Source organism: Apium graveolens, chromosome 6 (assembly GCF_009905375.1).
Source record: "Apium graveolens cultivar Ventura chromosome 6, ASM990537v1, whole genome shotgun sequence".
In the NCBI taxonomy this organism is placed as follows: Eukaryota; Viridiplantae; Streptophyta; class Magnoliopsida; order Apiales; family Apiaceae; genus Apium; species Apium graveolens.
In genome coordinates this window covers 118,605,947-118,621,487 of record NC_133652.1, presented here as the reverse complement: position 1 = coordinate 118,621,487, position 15,541 = coordinate 118,605,947, and the positions used below count along the sequence as shown (strand labels likewise).

The 15,541-nt window shown below is 36.1% G+C and overlaps 2 protein-coding genes across 2 annotated transcripts; one reads left to right on the top strand and one right to left on the bottom strand.

Annotated features, from left to right (window-relative positions):
* Positions 1-1,303: 1,303 nt before the first annotated feature.
* LOC141668861 (acetyl-CoA-benzylalcohol acetyltransferase-like) lies at positions 1,304-2,690 on the bottom strand. The gene has a single exon (XM_074475893.1). It carries the CDS (start codon positions 2,685-2,687, stop codon positions 1,362-1,364), a length of 1,326 nt encoding a protein of 441 aa, XP_074331994.1. The 5' UTR covers positions 2,688-2,690; the 3' UTR covers positions 1,304-1,361.
* A 1,787-nt stretch (positions 2,691-4,477) lies between these two features.
* On the top strand, positions 4,478-5,218 carry LOC141665414 (uncharacterized). Its single transcript, XM_074471398.1, has one exon. It carries the CDS (start codon positions 4,478-4,480, stop codon positions 5,216-5,218), a length of 741 nt encoding a protein of 246 aa, XP_074327499.1.
* The last annotated feature ends 10,323 nt before the right edge of the window (positions 5,219-15,541 follow it).

The window sequence follows — 15,541 nt, the reverse complement described above, 5'->3', positions numbered from 1 at the left end:
TGTTTTGCAGCTACAAAGCTACACCACAACCACTACAAGAATCCAGGCGAGGCGTTGAAGGAACATCCGCGCATACCGGAGTTATCATTCTATCTCTGGATCCCGGTATAGTGACCGGTTCTATCTTTATCCCTACTCTTATTTTATAAGATGCGGGAACTTCATAGTATCAGTATTTGGGCCAGACTTTAAATTAGAGAGCCTGCACATTCGTCTGTTAAGATACAAAAGATTTTTATATCAGGATATAAATTTTTCTAACAGTCGCCACGAAAGTTCTGATTTACGCAATTTAAAATTTAGGAAATCAGAGAAGGCGTTGGGTTTGGGTAGCCCGGTTGCAACCTAGAATTCTTTTTTTATATGTTGCGACCCAAGATTTGATGTACCTCTGAAAGTGGGTATGAGTCCAGTAGCAAAATAGCAGTAGTATACATGCAATGTCCACATTCGTAGACTTGGACCATTTGGTAAGTTAGTAAATCATTTCGAGCTCGCCAAATCCACATATTTTTTTCTGGTACACATGCAGGGAAATTTAAAACAGGACAAGGATGATTAGCAACGGGTTAATGAGCTATTTTTCACTAAAGTGGTTAAGAATTTGTGTTTTCGCCCCCAATAAGAAAAAATGTTAAAAATAACAATTTTTTGGTGTAAATGGCTGAAAATACCCATTTTGGAAGTAGATGGCTGAATATACCGTTTTGGATACGCATTTGCCATTTGGGTATCCTGTTTTACACTAGATACGCATTTGTCAAATTGGTATCCAATTTATTTTTTTTATTTTTTTTAAGATACGCATTTGGCAAATGCGTATCCCAATGATACTATCCAAACTACAAATGCGTATTTTTAGTAATTTTCTTGTATACCCAATTTTCAAATGTGTATTACACTTACCCAATTACAAAATGCGTAACCAAAACGGTATTTTTAGCAATGTATTTTAAAAATGGGTATTTTCAGCAATTACACCCAAAAAATAAGTATTTTTAAATATCACCCCACCAATACTGGGGCGGAGAAAACTAGCTGTGTTTCATTTTAAGTAGCTATATCTATTTCTAAACAAAGACCGACTAAATTTGAAGGACGATATGAAATCGATTCTAACTGACGAAGTAATTAAGATAAACAATGTCAAATTCACGCAGATTCGACCTTCACTGTTGAATATCAAGTGAACTAAAACAAGCTTTTCAGGATTAAGATATTTAGTTCATACCCACAAACATAATTCCATAATATCTAGTGAAACCAAAGTGAAAAACAGCAACAAAACATACAAGAACGAAAATTTGAAAAGCAATACAGTGTTAATTAATTGTTAACAAGTATACAATATAGCGAGCTTGCTAAGAAGTGAATGCAATGATATCCGGATCCTTCTCAAACAGAACCATATCTGTTTCGTGCAAACTGATGATAGCTTCAATCTCCGTCCCACATTTCGTGTCCACCAAAAATATTATTTCCACAGGCAATCCTCCTGTTGTTACCCATTCCGGCTTTCCCCATCCAAAATCAACTTCATAAAACGGAAACCTACACAAACTACTTAGAAGCCACACATCCACTTCCTCGTTTGCCTTATCTTCCCTTATACCATTCGAATGCTTAGCCACCTCCGAGAACAACCCATCGCTACTCGAAATTTTCGAGCAATTTGTAAGCGAAGTTCGCAGACTTTTCCTTAACGAACCAACCAAGTTATGCAGTTGCATCCCTTCCGAGTTACAATCTTGTTTATATCTTGTAGGAAGTTCCAAGTAAAAGTTTCCACATGACGATGCGAGCTGCGGTGTTCCAGTAATGCCGGTCCTTCCCCTCAAATTCAGGTGAAGGTAGAGGGTTGAGTCTCTTGATTTCGAAGCAGCAGAAAGGCTTATTAGAGCCTTCCATATGGTACATGTCACAACTTCCACTCGTGTAGGCTTAGTAACATTCGCATTATCATTTACTTTGGCTTTTAGGGTTGACATTGATTTTTCAGTAAAAACAAACCTTTTCGTAACAATTTTGGATTGCTTCACCTTCGATGATGGCATAGTCATGTCCTTGATGTCCATTGATAAATCTCTTGCTGGAAAATAGGACGGAACACCGAAGTTTGCCATCTCGGAAGAAGGAGCAACCGCGTGATTTATAGAACCTAGTAGAGTACATGAAGTTGTAGACCAGTCATTAATAAATTTATCTGCAGTAAAACCATCGCTTATCATATGCGACACAATTGTGCCTACTGCGATTCCCCCACACTTAAAAACGGTCACTTTTATTCCTACAATCGGTGTTGTGGCTAGAGTTGTTTCGCCAACATCAGCCCATGGAACAAGATCATTAACAAGATGCATATTTTTCACAGCAACATTTAGAAAGTCAGATAGATCAGTATGGTTTTCAGCTTCTACATATAAGGCACCGTCGTCATTACAATCTATATGGAAACCATCTTTAACAAATCTTCCTGCTAAAGGGTAAAACCGAGTTAAGGTTTCGGATAACGAGTTTACCAGTTGCTTTAGTTTACCCTCGACCGGAAAGTTATCGTAGAAGAAAACCAACGGAACGTGTGCAGGTGGAGCAAGCTGATCGAAAATGGATAGCTTGCATGTCCTCAAGTGATCTGGAGTTGGAACTGATGGTTTCACCAATCTACTAGACATAATATTGCCCTCCATTATTAAGTACTGCATACAAATTAACAAATTGTTAATTAGTCAAAATAAAACACAATTAATTTTAACAATATTTCATTAGTAAGTAAATTTTTAGAGACATAAGCAAAGAGATCATGCATGCAGATCGAAATGGTAATAGGGCGCTGCATGAAAATTTTCGGTGAATAATAAAAACTCTAAAATTAAAAAAATAGAACGCGCATAAAATGACGTGATCCCTGAATTCATTCATTTTACAGTATTATAATTATCTAAGAAAATTTTCTCGAGACAGATGATCCTGACCATCGTCGGGATCAAAACCCATAGTAATATACAGAATCATAAACATATTAATAACACTCACAGAATATCAGATCTTTTATGACAATTGATTAAAGAGATTAATGTTTATATATATTGATTGAGAGAGATAAGAAGTGTTGAATGTCGCACTTAGTGAAATGTTGCACCTTATACATATAGACGAACGATACCGCGTCAGACTGGACAAAATATTGTTATCGGTGACCACTTGCTTGCGGAGGATGAAGCGCATATATAAACAACTTTGTCAAACTTAATAGAAGACGACTTGTGTAAAATATTTTTTATATGTTTGTTTTTGTTGACACTTGACCTGTAGTTTGACACTCTGTTATCATTTACATAAGTTATCCACTTCAAGTGGAGACTCGTTGATTTATTCACTTTGGTCTTGCTGCAGTGTTCTCAGCACGTACGTAAATACACACGTATAAAAATTGTATGCAATTACGATTCTCACTAAAAAAAATTTAAAAATTATTCGGTGTCTGAATATTATTGCTGAGCGTATTTCAACTACTACAATATATGAGTTTTTAATTGAGTTAGCTTATTGAACTAGCTAGACCTTTTTAATCTTCCGATGATATCATTTTTCTTAATCACTTATTAATTACTTCTACTAATCTTAAAATCAATGGGCTTTTTTCAGTTCTAATAAACTTTCCATTTACGTGCTATATATATTGAAAGAAATGAGGCCTGCTAAGCATACTATATCTGGGTTGCATGTTTGGCAAACTTGTTTTTCTTGACAAGTAAGAAGAGTTGTACAATAAATAACTTGTAGCCAAGTACACATCTTCAATTGGATTGGCTAAATTGGTTGGCTAAATTATAAAAAAATACCGATTATCCAAATATTTGTTCAACCTGTAGGTTGTTGTGTATCAATGGGAATGGCTATAATGATCGGCTATAATTTGAAATTTGAAATTAGTGTATTATTGTTATTGTTGATGTTGTTGTTGTTTTATAATAATAATAATAATAATAATAATAATAATAATAATTACTATAATTTTATTATATCATAGATAGATAATACCATTGAAACCAGGAGAAAATAAAAACCCTAGATAAATTCAAATTCATTTTTAGCTTTAGAATACTCAATAATGCACAACACCACGCGAATGATTTTTGATATTATGCGTGCGGAGGAAGAAGAACACGAAGTAAGAATGAGAATGGCTACCACTTATCTTCATCATCGACAACAAATAGCAAATTCAATGTCACGTCATGGTGGTTCTACAATAAATCACCGTATGATTAATCGTAATAGAGAAGAAGGTTACACTAGACTATATCAAAATTATTTTTCTGATACACCTACATACACGGAAACACAATTTCGTAGAAGATTTTGAATGCGTAAATCATTTTTTTTGCGAAATGAACAAGTAGTTGTAGCTCATGACGATTATTTTACTCAACGAAGTGATGCTGTGGGAGTTCGAGGACTATCATCACTTTAAGAAATGACAGCCCCACTTCGAATGCTTGCATATAGAACTGCTGTTGATTACATAAATGATTATGTACGTATAACTGATTTCATAGATGATTATGTACGATTTGTTAAATTGATTGTCGAAGTATTTGGAGCAGAAAATTTGAGACGACCAAATATTGAAGATGTGTCTAAATTATTATTAGAGAATGGAAAAAGAGGATCTCCTGAAATGTTGGGAAGTATCGACTGTATGCACTGGAAGTGGGAAAATTGTCCAGCTGGTTTGCAAGATATGTATACGGGCCATGTTCACGAACCAACAATTATTTTAGAAGAAATAGCTTCAAAAGATTTATGGATTTGGCATTTTTTTGGGTTACCAGGATCGTTGAATGATATCAATGTATTAGACCGATCTCATCTATTCGAAGAATTGGTAGAAGGGCGTGGACCTCAAGTAAAGTATACAATGAACGAAAATGAATATAAAATGGGATATTATCTTGCTAAAGGTATATATAGTTCTTGGCCAACATTTGTCAAAACTATTACAATACCTCAAGGTAACAAAAGAAATTATTTTGTAACTGCACAAGAATCTATTAGAAAAGATGTGGAAAGAGCATTTAGAGTGTTGCAATCTCGATTTGTAATGGTTCGCGGTCCATCACGATTTTGGGATGTAGAGACAATGAAATATATTATAATAGCTTGCATAATTTTGCACAACATGATGATCGAAGATGAAAGGGATTTACAATTATAAGAAGAACACTTGGATACAGATGTTGAAATACCAATTGTTATTCTGAGTCGCAACAATCCAAATAACTTTAGAGAATTTATAGCTGTGCATGCGCAAATTCGAGACAAACAAGCTCATATTCAATTACAAAATAATCTTATAGAGCATATTTGGAAATTCCAAGGCGGTGACATGAATTAAATATTTTCAGTGTACCTTCTTTTATAATTTTCTATTTTTCTGTCTTAATTTTCTATGTACTTTGCTTTTATGACAATAAGTATGTTTAATTAATAATATAAGCAAATTAAAGTTCAATACATGATAGTCTCATATTTAACTGCAAATTAAATCAAATACACAAAACAAATTAAACTATGCTGCTCAGGATTCTAACTTTAAAGGCATGATAATATTTTGCTTGATCTGGAGCCAATATACTGGTGTCCATTTTCATAATGGAGGCTTCGTAAACCTGTCTTTCTCGCTCCTCCTTCTGCCTTCCCTGCTCCTCCTTGGCTAAGCGAAGCTGCAACTTTTCCTTTTGTAATTGCATTATTTCCTTCTGCTTATTCTGGTCCTCTTTTTGCATTTGCATCATTTCTTTCTGCAATTGCAAGCTCATGTTAATCGATTCACTTCTTGAAGAAGCAATAACTAATGCATCTTTCTTGATTGTTTTAAGAAGTTCCATGTTTTCCGCATCCGTTACTTCATATACAGCTCTTTTCATCTTCTGAGCAACTTTTCTTTCTATTGGACGTTTCAATCCTGATTCAGATTCCACTCCATGGTTGGTAGAAAGTGGACTATCAATCAAAGATGAAGACATTTGATTGTCCCTTGCAATTGTCTTGGTTTTTTGACCAAAATAGCTGCATATTGTGAATGTCGCAACTCATGCCAATGTCGTATGAAAGTGAATTTTTCTTTCATTAACAGCTCGTACATTTCCATTGCTTATCCTATTTGCCAAAAAAATCATAATAAGACTAGTTTAAAAAAGGCCATTATTTATTGTACATCATTATCTGATCAAATTCTAGGTTTTAGAAGTTATCTAATCTAAACTATAAAAGATAAATAAAAATAGATTATACATTTTTACTACAGTTGGCATGCCTGATTGGAAATTTATGTTGATTCGGTTTGGACCGATACACATAATCATAACAAACAGGGAGTAGTTCAATCAAGTTTATCCTAACACTTTGAACAACTTCCATGTAAATAATAAATCAAAATATATAAGTTTCTGCAGAACATAATAGAACATTATCTGCAGAAGATAAATTGTTCACCATGTAAATAATAAATTAGAAAACATAACAAATAACAAGGGAAGCTTAGTCTTGTTAGTATAACAAATAAATTGTTCACCATTGTCTCATGCTTTCAAATATTTAGTATCCTGAACTCTTAGTCTTGTTAATTAGAACATGTAAAATAAATTCTGGTTCATGCAAAGCTCGGGAGACTTTAATTAGTTAGGTGAAAGTAAGATTATTGAATTGGTCTCTGTGTGTGAGTACATGGCTGATCAAGGGGTAATTATAATTCCAGGTGTAATATCATTAGGACAAAAACCACACACTATACTTAAGCAATTGGACAGTACTCTTATTCTGCATGTGTAATAGAACGTCTAAAGTTTGATAGTAAATGATTTGATGAATAACATGAAAGGGAATAGAAAAATAAAAATAAAAAAGTTGGCTCTTTGACCACACTCACTATTCTACCATTGAAGTGATGTAAATAGTTTACTACAAGTTAACCGTATTTTCGTTTACTATTAACAAAGATTTTTGTAGCAACAAACATATTTTATTTAACCTCTGAACAGTTTGGGCCGAATGTTCTCGTGTAATATAACTTTTTTCTTTTTAGTCCCTATTGACTGTCTCTTGTAATGTTCAAGTCACAGATAGGTATAATCTACAATCAAACTTAATAGTTGGTTCTTTTCAAGTGTAATTGTACATTTAAACTATTAGAAGTTGATTTACATGGTATATTATTCCCAACATTCTATCCATGTAAAACAACAAGCTGACCAAATATGTAGAAGTAAGATTGCTGAATTGGTCTGTGTGTATGATGCATGACTCCTTGTAATATATATCTGTTAGTCCCTTAACAATATAGCAAGAATTACAGAACGGGGGTTGAATGGAATTCTTGAACCTTTTTCTCGAAATAAAAATGTTCAACTCGAATATAGATATAATGTTTTGATTAGCACAATGCGGAATAGAGACTTAATTGAATCAAAACATACGTAATTAAAAACAAGAGTTTTTAAAAACGAGACTTAATTGAATCAAAACATAAGTAATTAAAAACAAGAGTCTTTAAAAACTTTCTGGTGGATTTAAACAATTCCACCAGAGATATATATTATATATCGAGAGGACTCTGTGTGCATGAATGCTCACAGCTGCTTACAAATCGAACTGCTGAGAATACAGGGAAATGCCAAGGATTTTACTTACAAAGATTTCTCTATTTTTGTGTTTCTCAACTATTTTTTTATTTGCTACGTTCTTGGTTTATATATATTACCAAAATTACAAAGTCAAAAAGACTGAATAAATATAAAAACTATCAGTCTTAAGCTTTGCTGCTTTTCGTCCTCTATTACCCAGTTAATGGGCTTCCACAGTAGATTTGTATACATCTCGACGGCTGTGCTCAACTTTCACTGTTCAACTGCTGTTTGAATTCTTTATATGATCATCCGTTGGATTTTATAAACATCTGTTGGATATATGATCATCCGTCGACTTTCTGAACATCCGTTGATGGCTTCATTGATCATCCGTCGACTGCTATGCTAAATATCCGTTGATAGTCATTTGATCATCCGTCGATGGCTTTGTTAATCATCCGTCGGTAGCTATTTTGGCACTTGACTTCATTTCACTTATACAGAATTACAAGACATCATTTATATACAATTAATCAACCTACTCTGCAGATCTAGTTAAAGTCAACATGACTTATAGGCTACTTCAAAATCTATACAAGGATGTATACAGAACTGTGCTACAGACTTATTATTACATAAGCTACTCACTCGATGGATAATAAGTTAACATCCGTCGGGACTATTATGAGTTATCCGTCGGGACTATAATTCTTATCCGTCGAGTGCTACATTATTTCACTAAGTAAAATCCACTTAGATGTTTTGTTTATGAAATCATCAAGTACACAACATATGCACAACAATCTCCCCCAATTTATGTCTACTGGAATTGTAGCCATAAATTAAGAGGTACTTGATGATAACAAAACATCCTAAACATACAGCTTTAAAGATAAGTAGATAATACTGAAGGTGCTTCAAATAATCAAAGTGTACAAGGTTTGGCTCACAGTCATTTCAAGATGCTCCTCTAGCCTGAGCAGATTTTTCTAGTTTCTTGAAGGTCTGGATCTTCTTCCAAGCTTTCTGTTGTTTTCATCAATCTGATTTTGGAGCTGCCTGTGGAATTCCAGTTCATCAGATTCTGAGAGATCTAGCTTTTCTTGCATTTCCAAGAGAGTCTCATTGCTAGAGATACTCAATTGGTCTTCTAACCTGAAGAATCTTCTCACACCTTTGTCATCCATGAACTCCATCAGCCAGTAGGGCCTTAGATGCACTCTTCTCCCTGTGTATGGGATGATTAGAGTCTTTGGGAGTGCATCTTTAGCTCTAATGCTCCTTAGTTCTTCAATCTTCTTCAATACTAGTCTTCTTGCAGTTACATTGAACCCAAAGTTCTTCTTGAAGGATGAATAAACTTTAATCAGTACAGCTTGGCTCTCTTGTAGAATCCTGTGAAGTGGCCACTGAATCTCCCTTCCTCCTTTGTACTTGAACACTAACCTTTCAGGTAGGTTCCTGTATGCATCAATTCCCCTCACTTCATCCAGTTCATCCAGATAAAGATTTAGATCTGAAAATTCTTTGATGTCACACAAGTATAAGTAGTCTCCCCTGTTGACTTTGGGTTGAGCTTTAACTACTGATTTGGATTTGAGAGGTGACAGCTTCACTTTCTTGACTGCCCTTGACTTTGTCCTTTTTGGCTTGCTAAGGATTGGTAAGCTGAAGTCAGGAATTGGTATGTGATCCCACTCTATTGGCTCATCTTTTGGCACAATAGGTTCACCATGAATATTCCTGTAGGGATCCACCACCCTTATGTCTTCAAATACCACAGAGGGTTTTGATGCTTGAGTTGTAGCTGGTGTGGGTTCCTTAGGAAATTGATCTTTCAATTCCTTGTCAACAATATCCGGTTTCCTTTTTGTTCTTCTAGCCAATTCTTTCTTCCTTGGGGATTTCTTCTGTTCTTCAATTTTCTTCTTTGATTCAGCAGCTTCAGATGGTTGAGAGGGAATTTGTTGTGATAAATTAACAGCCTGTAGCTTGGCTAAGATAGCAATCTGCTCTTTCTTTTGTTTAGTCTTCTTTGCATCTAGAGCAGCTTGCTTCTTTTCCTGCTTCAATTTGGCTTTTTCTTCTCTCTTTGCTTGTGCAAATTGTGGATGTCCAGCTACCACACAAATTTCCTTTCCATTTCTGAATATCTTAGCAATTCTCCTTTTTGAAGCTGAATCAGCTGGATCTTTATAGAAGATAATTGACCTTGACAGAAGCTTCTTCTCATCAGGCTTGGGTGTCTCATAAACATTGTCCAAGGGGTTCTTCAAAGATGATTTTGGATAATTTGCCCTTGGTTTTAGAATTATTTCAGCCTTTGGAGACTTGATGCAGGAAGATTATCCTTTTTCCAGATAATTCATGCTCATGTCATTCACACTGATTGGCTTGACTTGAGAGTGATGGATGGCTGACTTAACTGGCTCCTTGACAAGTTCAAACTTTTTCTGTATCTCCTCATCAATCTTATTCCCGTTGATCAAACTCAACTTTCCTTTCTCAGCAACTTTCAAATTTGATGCTGCTGCTTGAATTAGATCTATACCATCTGCAACTGGTGGCTTAGAGACAGTAATTGAAGGTACAATTACTTTGCTGATTTGTACTTGAAGTTTCTCCCCCTCACTTGGTCCTTTCTCCCCCTTACTTGATTCTCTCTCCCCCTTTTTGTTATCATCAAGTTGAGGAGTTAGGCCTTGTGCTTTAGCCAGTTGCATGAGAAGATTTGTCTGAGTCTGTTGATTTTGAAGAAGGATAGCCACTGAATTCTCAATAACTTGAACTCTGTCTTCCAGCTTGGCCAGCTTCTTTTCAGAATCTGATTCTCTCCTCAATCTTAGTAATAGATCTTGCATGGTACCATATGACATGACTGAATCCAGCTTCTCAGAATTGTAGGTCTTCAAGTCAGCTATATCCCTTTTTAGTTCATCCACACTCAGATTCTGTTTTAACTGCTGGATCTTCATGAGATGTAGAGAGTCTAGGTAAGCTTGAAGAATAGCCTTGGTACCAGCATCTGAAGTTTTCTGAAGGGCCTTTTGAATAGCCATCACTTGCTTAACCAAAGATACACCAAATTGTCCTGGTGTAGATTCCTTTGTCCATGCCCATTCAGGTAAATCTGAAACAGAACTTGGGCCTTCATCTCCCCCTAAGTTCATGTTTCCATCCAAAGAAATAGAGTCATCATCATTAGAATTTACTTCAAATTCTTCAGATGGCTCACCAGCTTGAGAAGGCATCCTATTGATAACAGCTTTATCTCTTTGAAGAGATTCTGAGGTGTGTACTAAGTTCAAAGTCTGTTCTGCCTCCACATTGCCCTGAGCAGCCAACAATTGATAGGCTGATACAGGATGAGTAAAAGTGTCAGCATCCAAGGAAATGTTATCAATTACAGCTTTATAATGTTTCTGTAATTGTCTTCCCTTTTCAGCATCATCCACAATCATTGACTCACTAGCAATGGCTGGATCCACCCTTATTTCTCCTGTACCTGTTTTTCTCTCAAAATCTCTCTTTTGTTGCATCAGGGTCTCACCCTGGCTCCCCACCCTCACACCCTCACCTTCACCTACTAAGGTGGGACTCCTCTCACTCACTTTTGCCAATCCTGAATAAATGGATTTGCTGATTTTCACTCTTTTCCTCTCCTTTTGCCTGGGAGTAACCCGGCCTCTCACTCAATACACTCTCCTCTCTCAGTCCTAAGAGTGACTGTACAACCACTAAATCTTCTGCACTTGAAATAATTGAAGTTTAAAGTTGTGCAGAGATACTTGACGGATAAGTGATATCCGTCGAGTGAGTGGTAATGCTATCTGACGGATAACTACTGTTAAGCTTATCCGTCGGGATACAATCACTACTCGACGGATGAACAATATCCATCGAGAGAGTAGAAATGAATGAGGTGGGAAGAGAGACTATTGTTGACTCTGTGTTGATTGAAGATATTTGGGGAACAGATGTCACAATAGAATCTGAAAGAATTGGCAAGTGAGCCAACAAATCATCTAAAAGATGATGCTCACTTGCACTAGATTTTGGCTTCCCCAACAGAGTTAAATAAGGGGAATCAGGAATTGAAGTGTTTATCATATCCACTTCCAGAGAGTTTATTGGTAAGTAGGGTGTTTCAGATGCTTCTATTATTAGAGATTTTGGCTGTGACTCCACATTTATTGGAGCCACATCAAACTGAATTTGAGAGAGTGCAGGGACTGTGTCTTTAGCACCAGTTTGCACTGTGTGTGTGCCCTGTGCATCCCCAGAGGTTTTAGATTTCTTCTTTCTTGTGTAAGTTTGGGGTGAGCTTGTGTCCCTAACCCTTTTGGCCCGTGCTCTTGGCTGAGAGCTATGTTCAATAACTGCATCCTTTTGGGAGGATGTAGCTAGAAGTGAGCTTTTATCCTTTTTAAGCACTGCAGTTTGTTGGGGAACTGCAGTGTGGCTAGGCTGGGATTCACTCAACTCTCCGACCTTATTCTTGGGGTTTCTTTGATTTTCACCCCTTCCCTCACCTAACTTACCCTCCTTCACACTCCCCTCTTTGGATTTGGTGGATTTTTCAACTGGTACCTTTTGAGAGATACCAGAGGGGGTTTTCTTTGATTTGGATTTAGAAATTGCAGTTGTTTTGGCAGCTTTGGTAGGCAACTGTTTGGTCATTGTCACAGTTGCCATAGCTACTCCTGAACTCAAAGAAATAGAGGAGGTTGGAATAGTTGTAGGAATGGATGAACTTACCTCACTTACCTGAGGTGTCTGCATTATAGGAAAATAGAACATTGGCACATCCCTGTGATGGCTGGCTCTGTTTAAGTCTGCAATGAGTCTTCTCTCTTGAACCCAACAAGCCAGTTTGTTGTTTGGGTTCTCAAACACAATTTCTTGACATAGATGGTTAGCCAATAACATGAAAAATCTAGCATAATACACATTCTTTCCTCTTTTAGCTAACTCACCTAGTTTAAAACCTAACTCAATTAAGACAAGGTCACTGAAATTGTAAAATTTATCTGTGACTAGCATGTATAGCATGTATAGCATGGAAATGTTTACAGAATCAAAATTATGACTTTTCCAGAGAAAACCTTAGTAACTACATCACACATGAAACTCCACTCCTTCCTAAGACCCATTCTTCTAATATCACTCAGTTTAGAAGTAGGAAATGCATAATGCATGGAATTAAGCATATTGATAATATCAGTGTCAGTGTGTGGTGAAGTCACATTATTATCAAGAATTTTGAAACATGCTTTTATCACATCACTATTGATACATAATTCATTACCTTTGATGGTTAGAGTGATGGTCTTGTCAGTAGAGTTGTAGATTGCAGTGGTCCACATCTCTTCAACAACTTCACAGAAGATTGTGGGTGATTCCAGCATGGCGTAATTTAGCTTGGAGTTCTTCACAAAGTCCTTCATTTTGTGGTAGTCCTCTGATTGCTGAATACCCTTATTGACCAAAGCAGTGAAGTTGTTCTTCTCATAGATGAACCCAGTTTGAGACATAATCTTTACTACAGGTGCCATTGTTAGAGAATGAAAGCTTGAAGAGAGAAAGAGAATATTTGCTTGAGAGAGAATGAAATAAAAGCAGTTGAATTCGAGAATGATAAAAGAAAATAATTGGAATGAAATAAGCTTTATACTATCTCAAAAATAACTGACAAAAATAATAAAGAAAAGTAGTAACCAATAGGAATTGCCTAAAAATAGCCGTTTAAAAATAAACTGTAAAAATTCCACCCATTATCCGTCGTGTAATGCTTACAAACTGTAAGTATACTCGATGGATAATGTTCAGGGAATTAACGGCTGTGATTTAGAGAATTCGACGGATGAGGATAAACTGATATCCGTCGAGTCATAAAGTATTCCAGAAAAGTAATTGACTTTTATTAGCAAGAAGGGTATCGACGGATGACTAAACTCGATGGATAAGGGTCATCCGTCGAGATGCAAATTTTGACTTGGCCAAAATCTCATCCAAGACTTAAAATTCAACTAAATTTCTGGCTACATTATAACTTGCAAAATAACTCAGATAAATTTAAGCGTAATTAAGCATACCTAACTCACTTACCAACCATGAAAAGGTGGATTCATCCAGTGGCTTGGTAAAGATATCTGCAAGTTGCTTCTCACTTGGAACAAAATGTAATTCCACAGTACCATTCATCACATGTTCCCTTATGAAATGGTACTTGATGTCTATGTGCTTTGTCCTTGAATGTTGCACTAGATTTTCAGTGATGGCAATTGCACTTGTGTTATCACAGAAAATAGGAATCCTTTCAACTTGCAAACCATAGTCTAGCAATTAATTTTTCATCCATAAAATCTGTGCACAGCAACTGCCAGCAGCTATATATTCAGCTTCAGCTGTAGAAGTAGAAACTGAATTTCGCTTTTTACTGAACCAGGACACAAGCTTGTTTCCTAGAAATTGACAGGTTCCTGTTGTGCTCTTTCTGTCAATTCTACAACCTGCATAATCTGCATCTGAATAACCAGTTAGATCAAAACCAGAATCTCTAGGGTACCAAATGCCAAGTTTTTGTGTTCCCTTAAGATATCTGAAAATTTCTCTTAATAGCTATCAAGTGAGATTCTCTAGGATCAGCCTGAAATCTAGCACACAAACATGTAGCAAACATTATATCTGGCCTACTAGCTGTTAAGTACAGAAGAGAGCCAACCATGCCTCTATAACTTGAAATATCCACAGACTTTTCAGTAGTGTTTAATTCAAGATTAGTTGCAGTGGCCATGAGAGTTTTTGCAGATGTGCAATCCATTATGTCAAACTTCTTTAAAAGATCAAAAATATATTTAGTTTGACTAATGAATATTCCATCACTAACTTGCTTAACTTGTAAACCAAGAAAGTAAGTCAGTTCTCCCATCATACTCATTTCATACTTACTTTGCATCAATTTGGCAAACTTTTTACAAAATTTCTCATCTGTAGAGCCAAAAATAATATCATCTACATAAATTTAAACAAGTATGCTAGAGCCATTAACAATTCTGAAAAATAAAGTTTTATCTACAGTACCTCTTGTGAAGTGATTTTCCAAAAGGAACTTTGATAAAGTGTCATACCAGGCTCTAGGTGCTTGCTTCAGTCCATAAAGTGCTTTCAGAAGATAATAGACATATTCTGGAAAATTTGGATCCTCAAAACCAGGAGGTTGACTGACATATACTTCTTCCTCCAAATCTCCATTCAGAAAGGCACTTTTGACATCCATTTGATAGACCTTGAAATTGGCATGGGCTGCATAGGCTACGAAGATTCTGATGGCTTCAAGTCTTGCAACAGGAGCAAATGTTTCATCAAAATATATTCCCTCTTGCTGACAATAGCCCTTAGCAACCAATCTAGCTTTGTTCGTGATTACTATGCCATTTTCATCCATCTTGTTTCTGAATACCCACTTGGTGTTTATTGGATTCTTTCCTTTAGGCTAGGGTACTAGCTTCCATACTTTATTCTTTTCAAATTGTTTTAGCTCCTCCTGCATAGCTAAAATCCAATTAGGATCCAACAAAGCTTCTTCTACCTTCTTTGGTTCTTCCTTTGATAGAAAGCTGATGTATAGACATTCTTCCTGAGTTGTTCTTCTTGTTTTAACTCTAGAAGACACATCACCAATGATAAGCTCAAAGGGGTGATCTTTTGTCCATTTCCTTTGCTGAGGTAGATTAGCTCTAGATGAAGAGGCCTCATAATTGTCTGATGTATGATTGAGTTTTGATTGCTAGAAACTCCCCCTGAGTTTATGGATCTTTGATTTGAGAAGGGAGAATTTTCTGTAGGTGATCTGTCTTGACCTCCTGCTCCTTTTTGATAACCCGCCGGATGGTGATTTGGTGAATTTTGAT

Excerpts from the sequence above, each read along its gene's own strand:
- LOC141668861 (XM_074475893.1), bottom strand. The coding sequence starts at position 2,687 with ATGGAGGGCAATATTATGTCTAGTAGATTGGTGAAACCATCAGTTCCA.
- LOC141665414 (XM_074471398.1), top strand. The coding sequence starts at position 4,478 with ATGACAGCCCCACTTCGAATGCTTGCATATAGAACTGCTGTTGATTAC.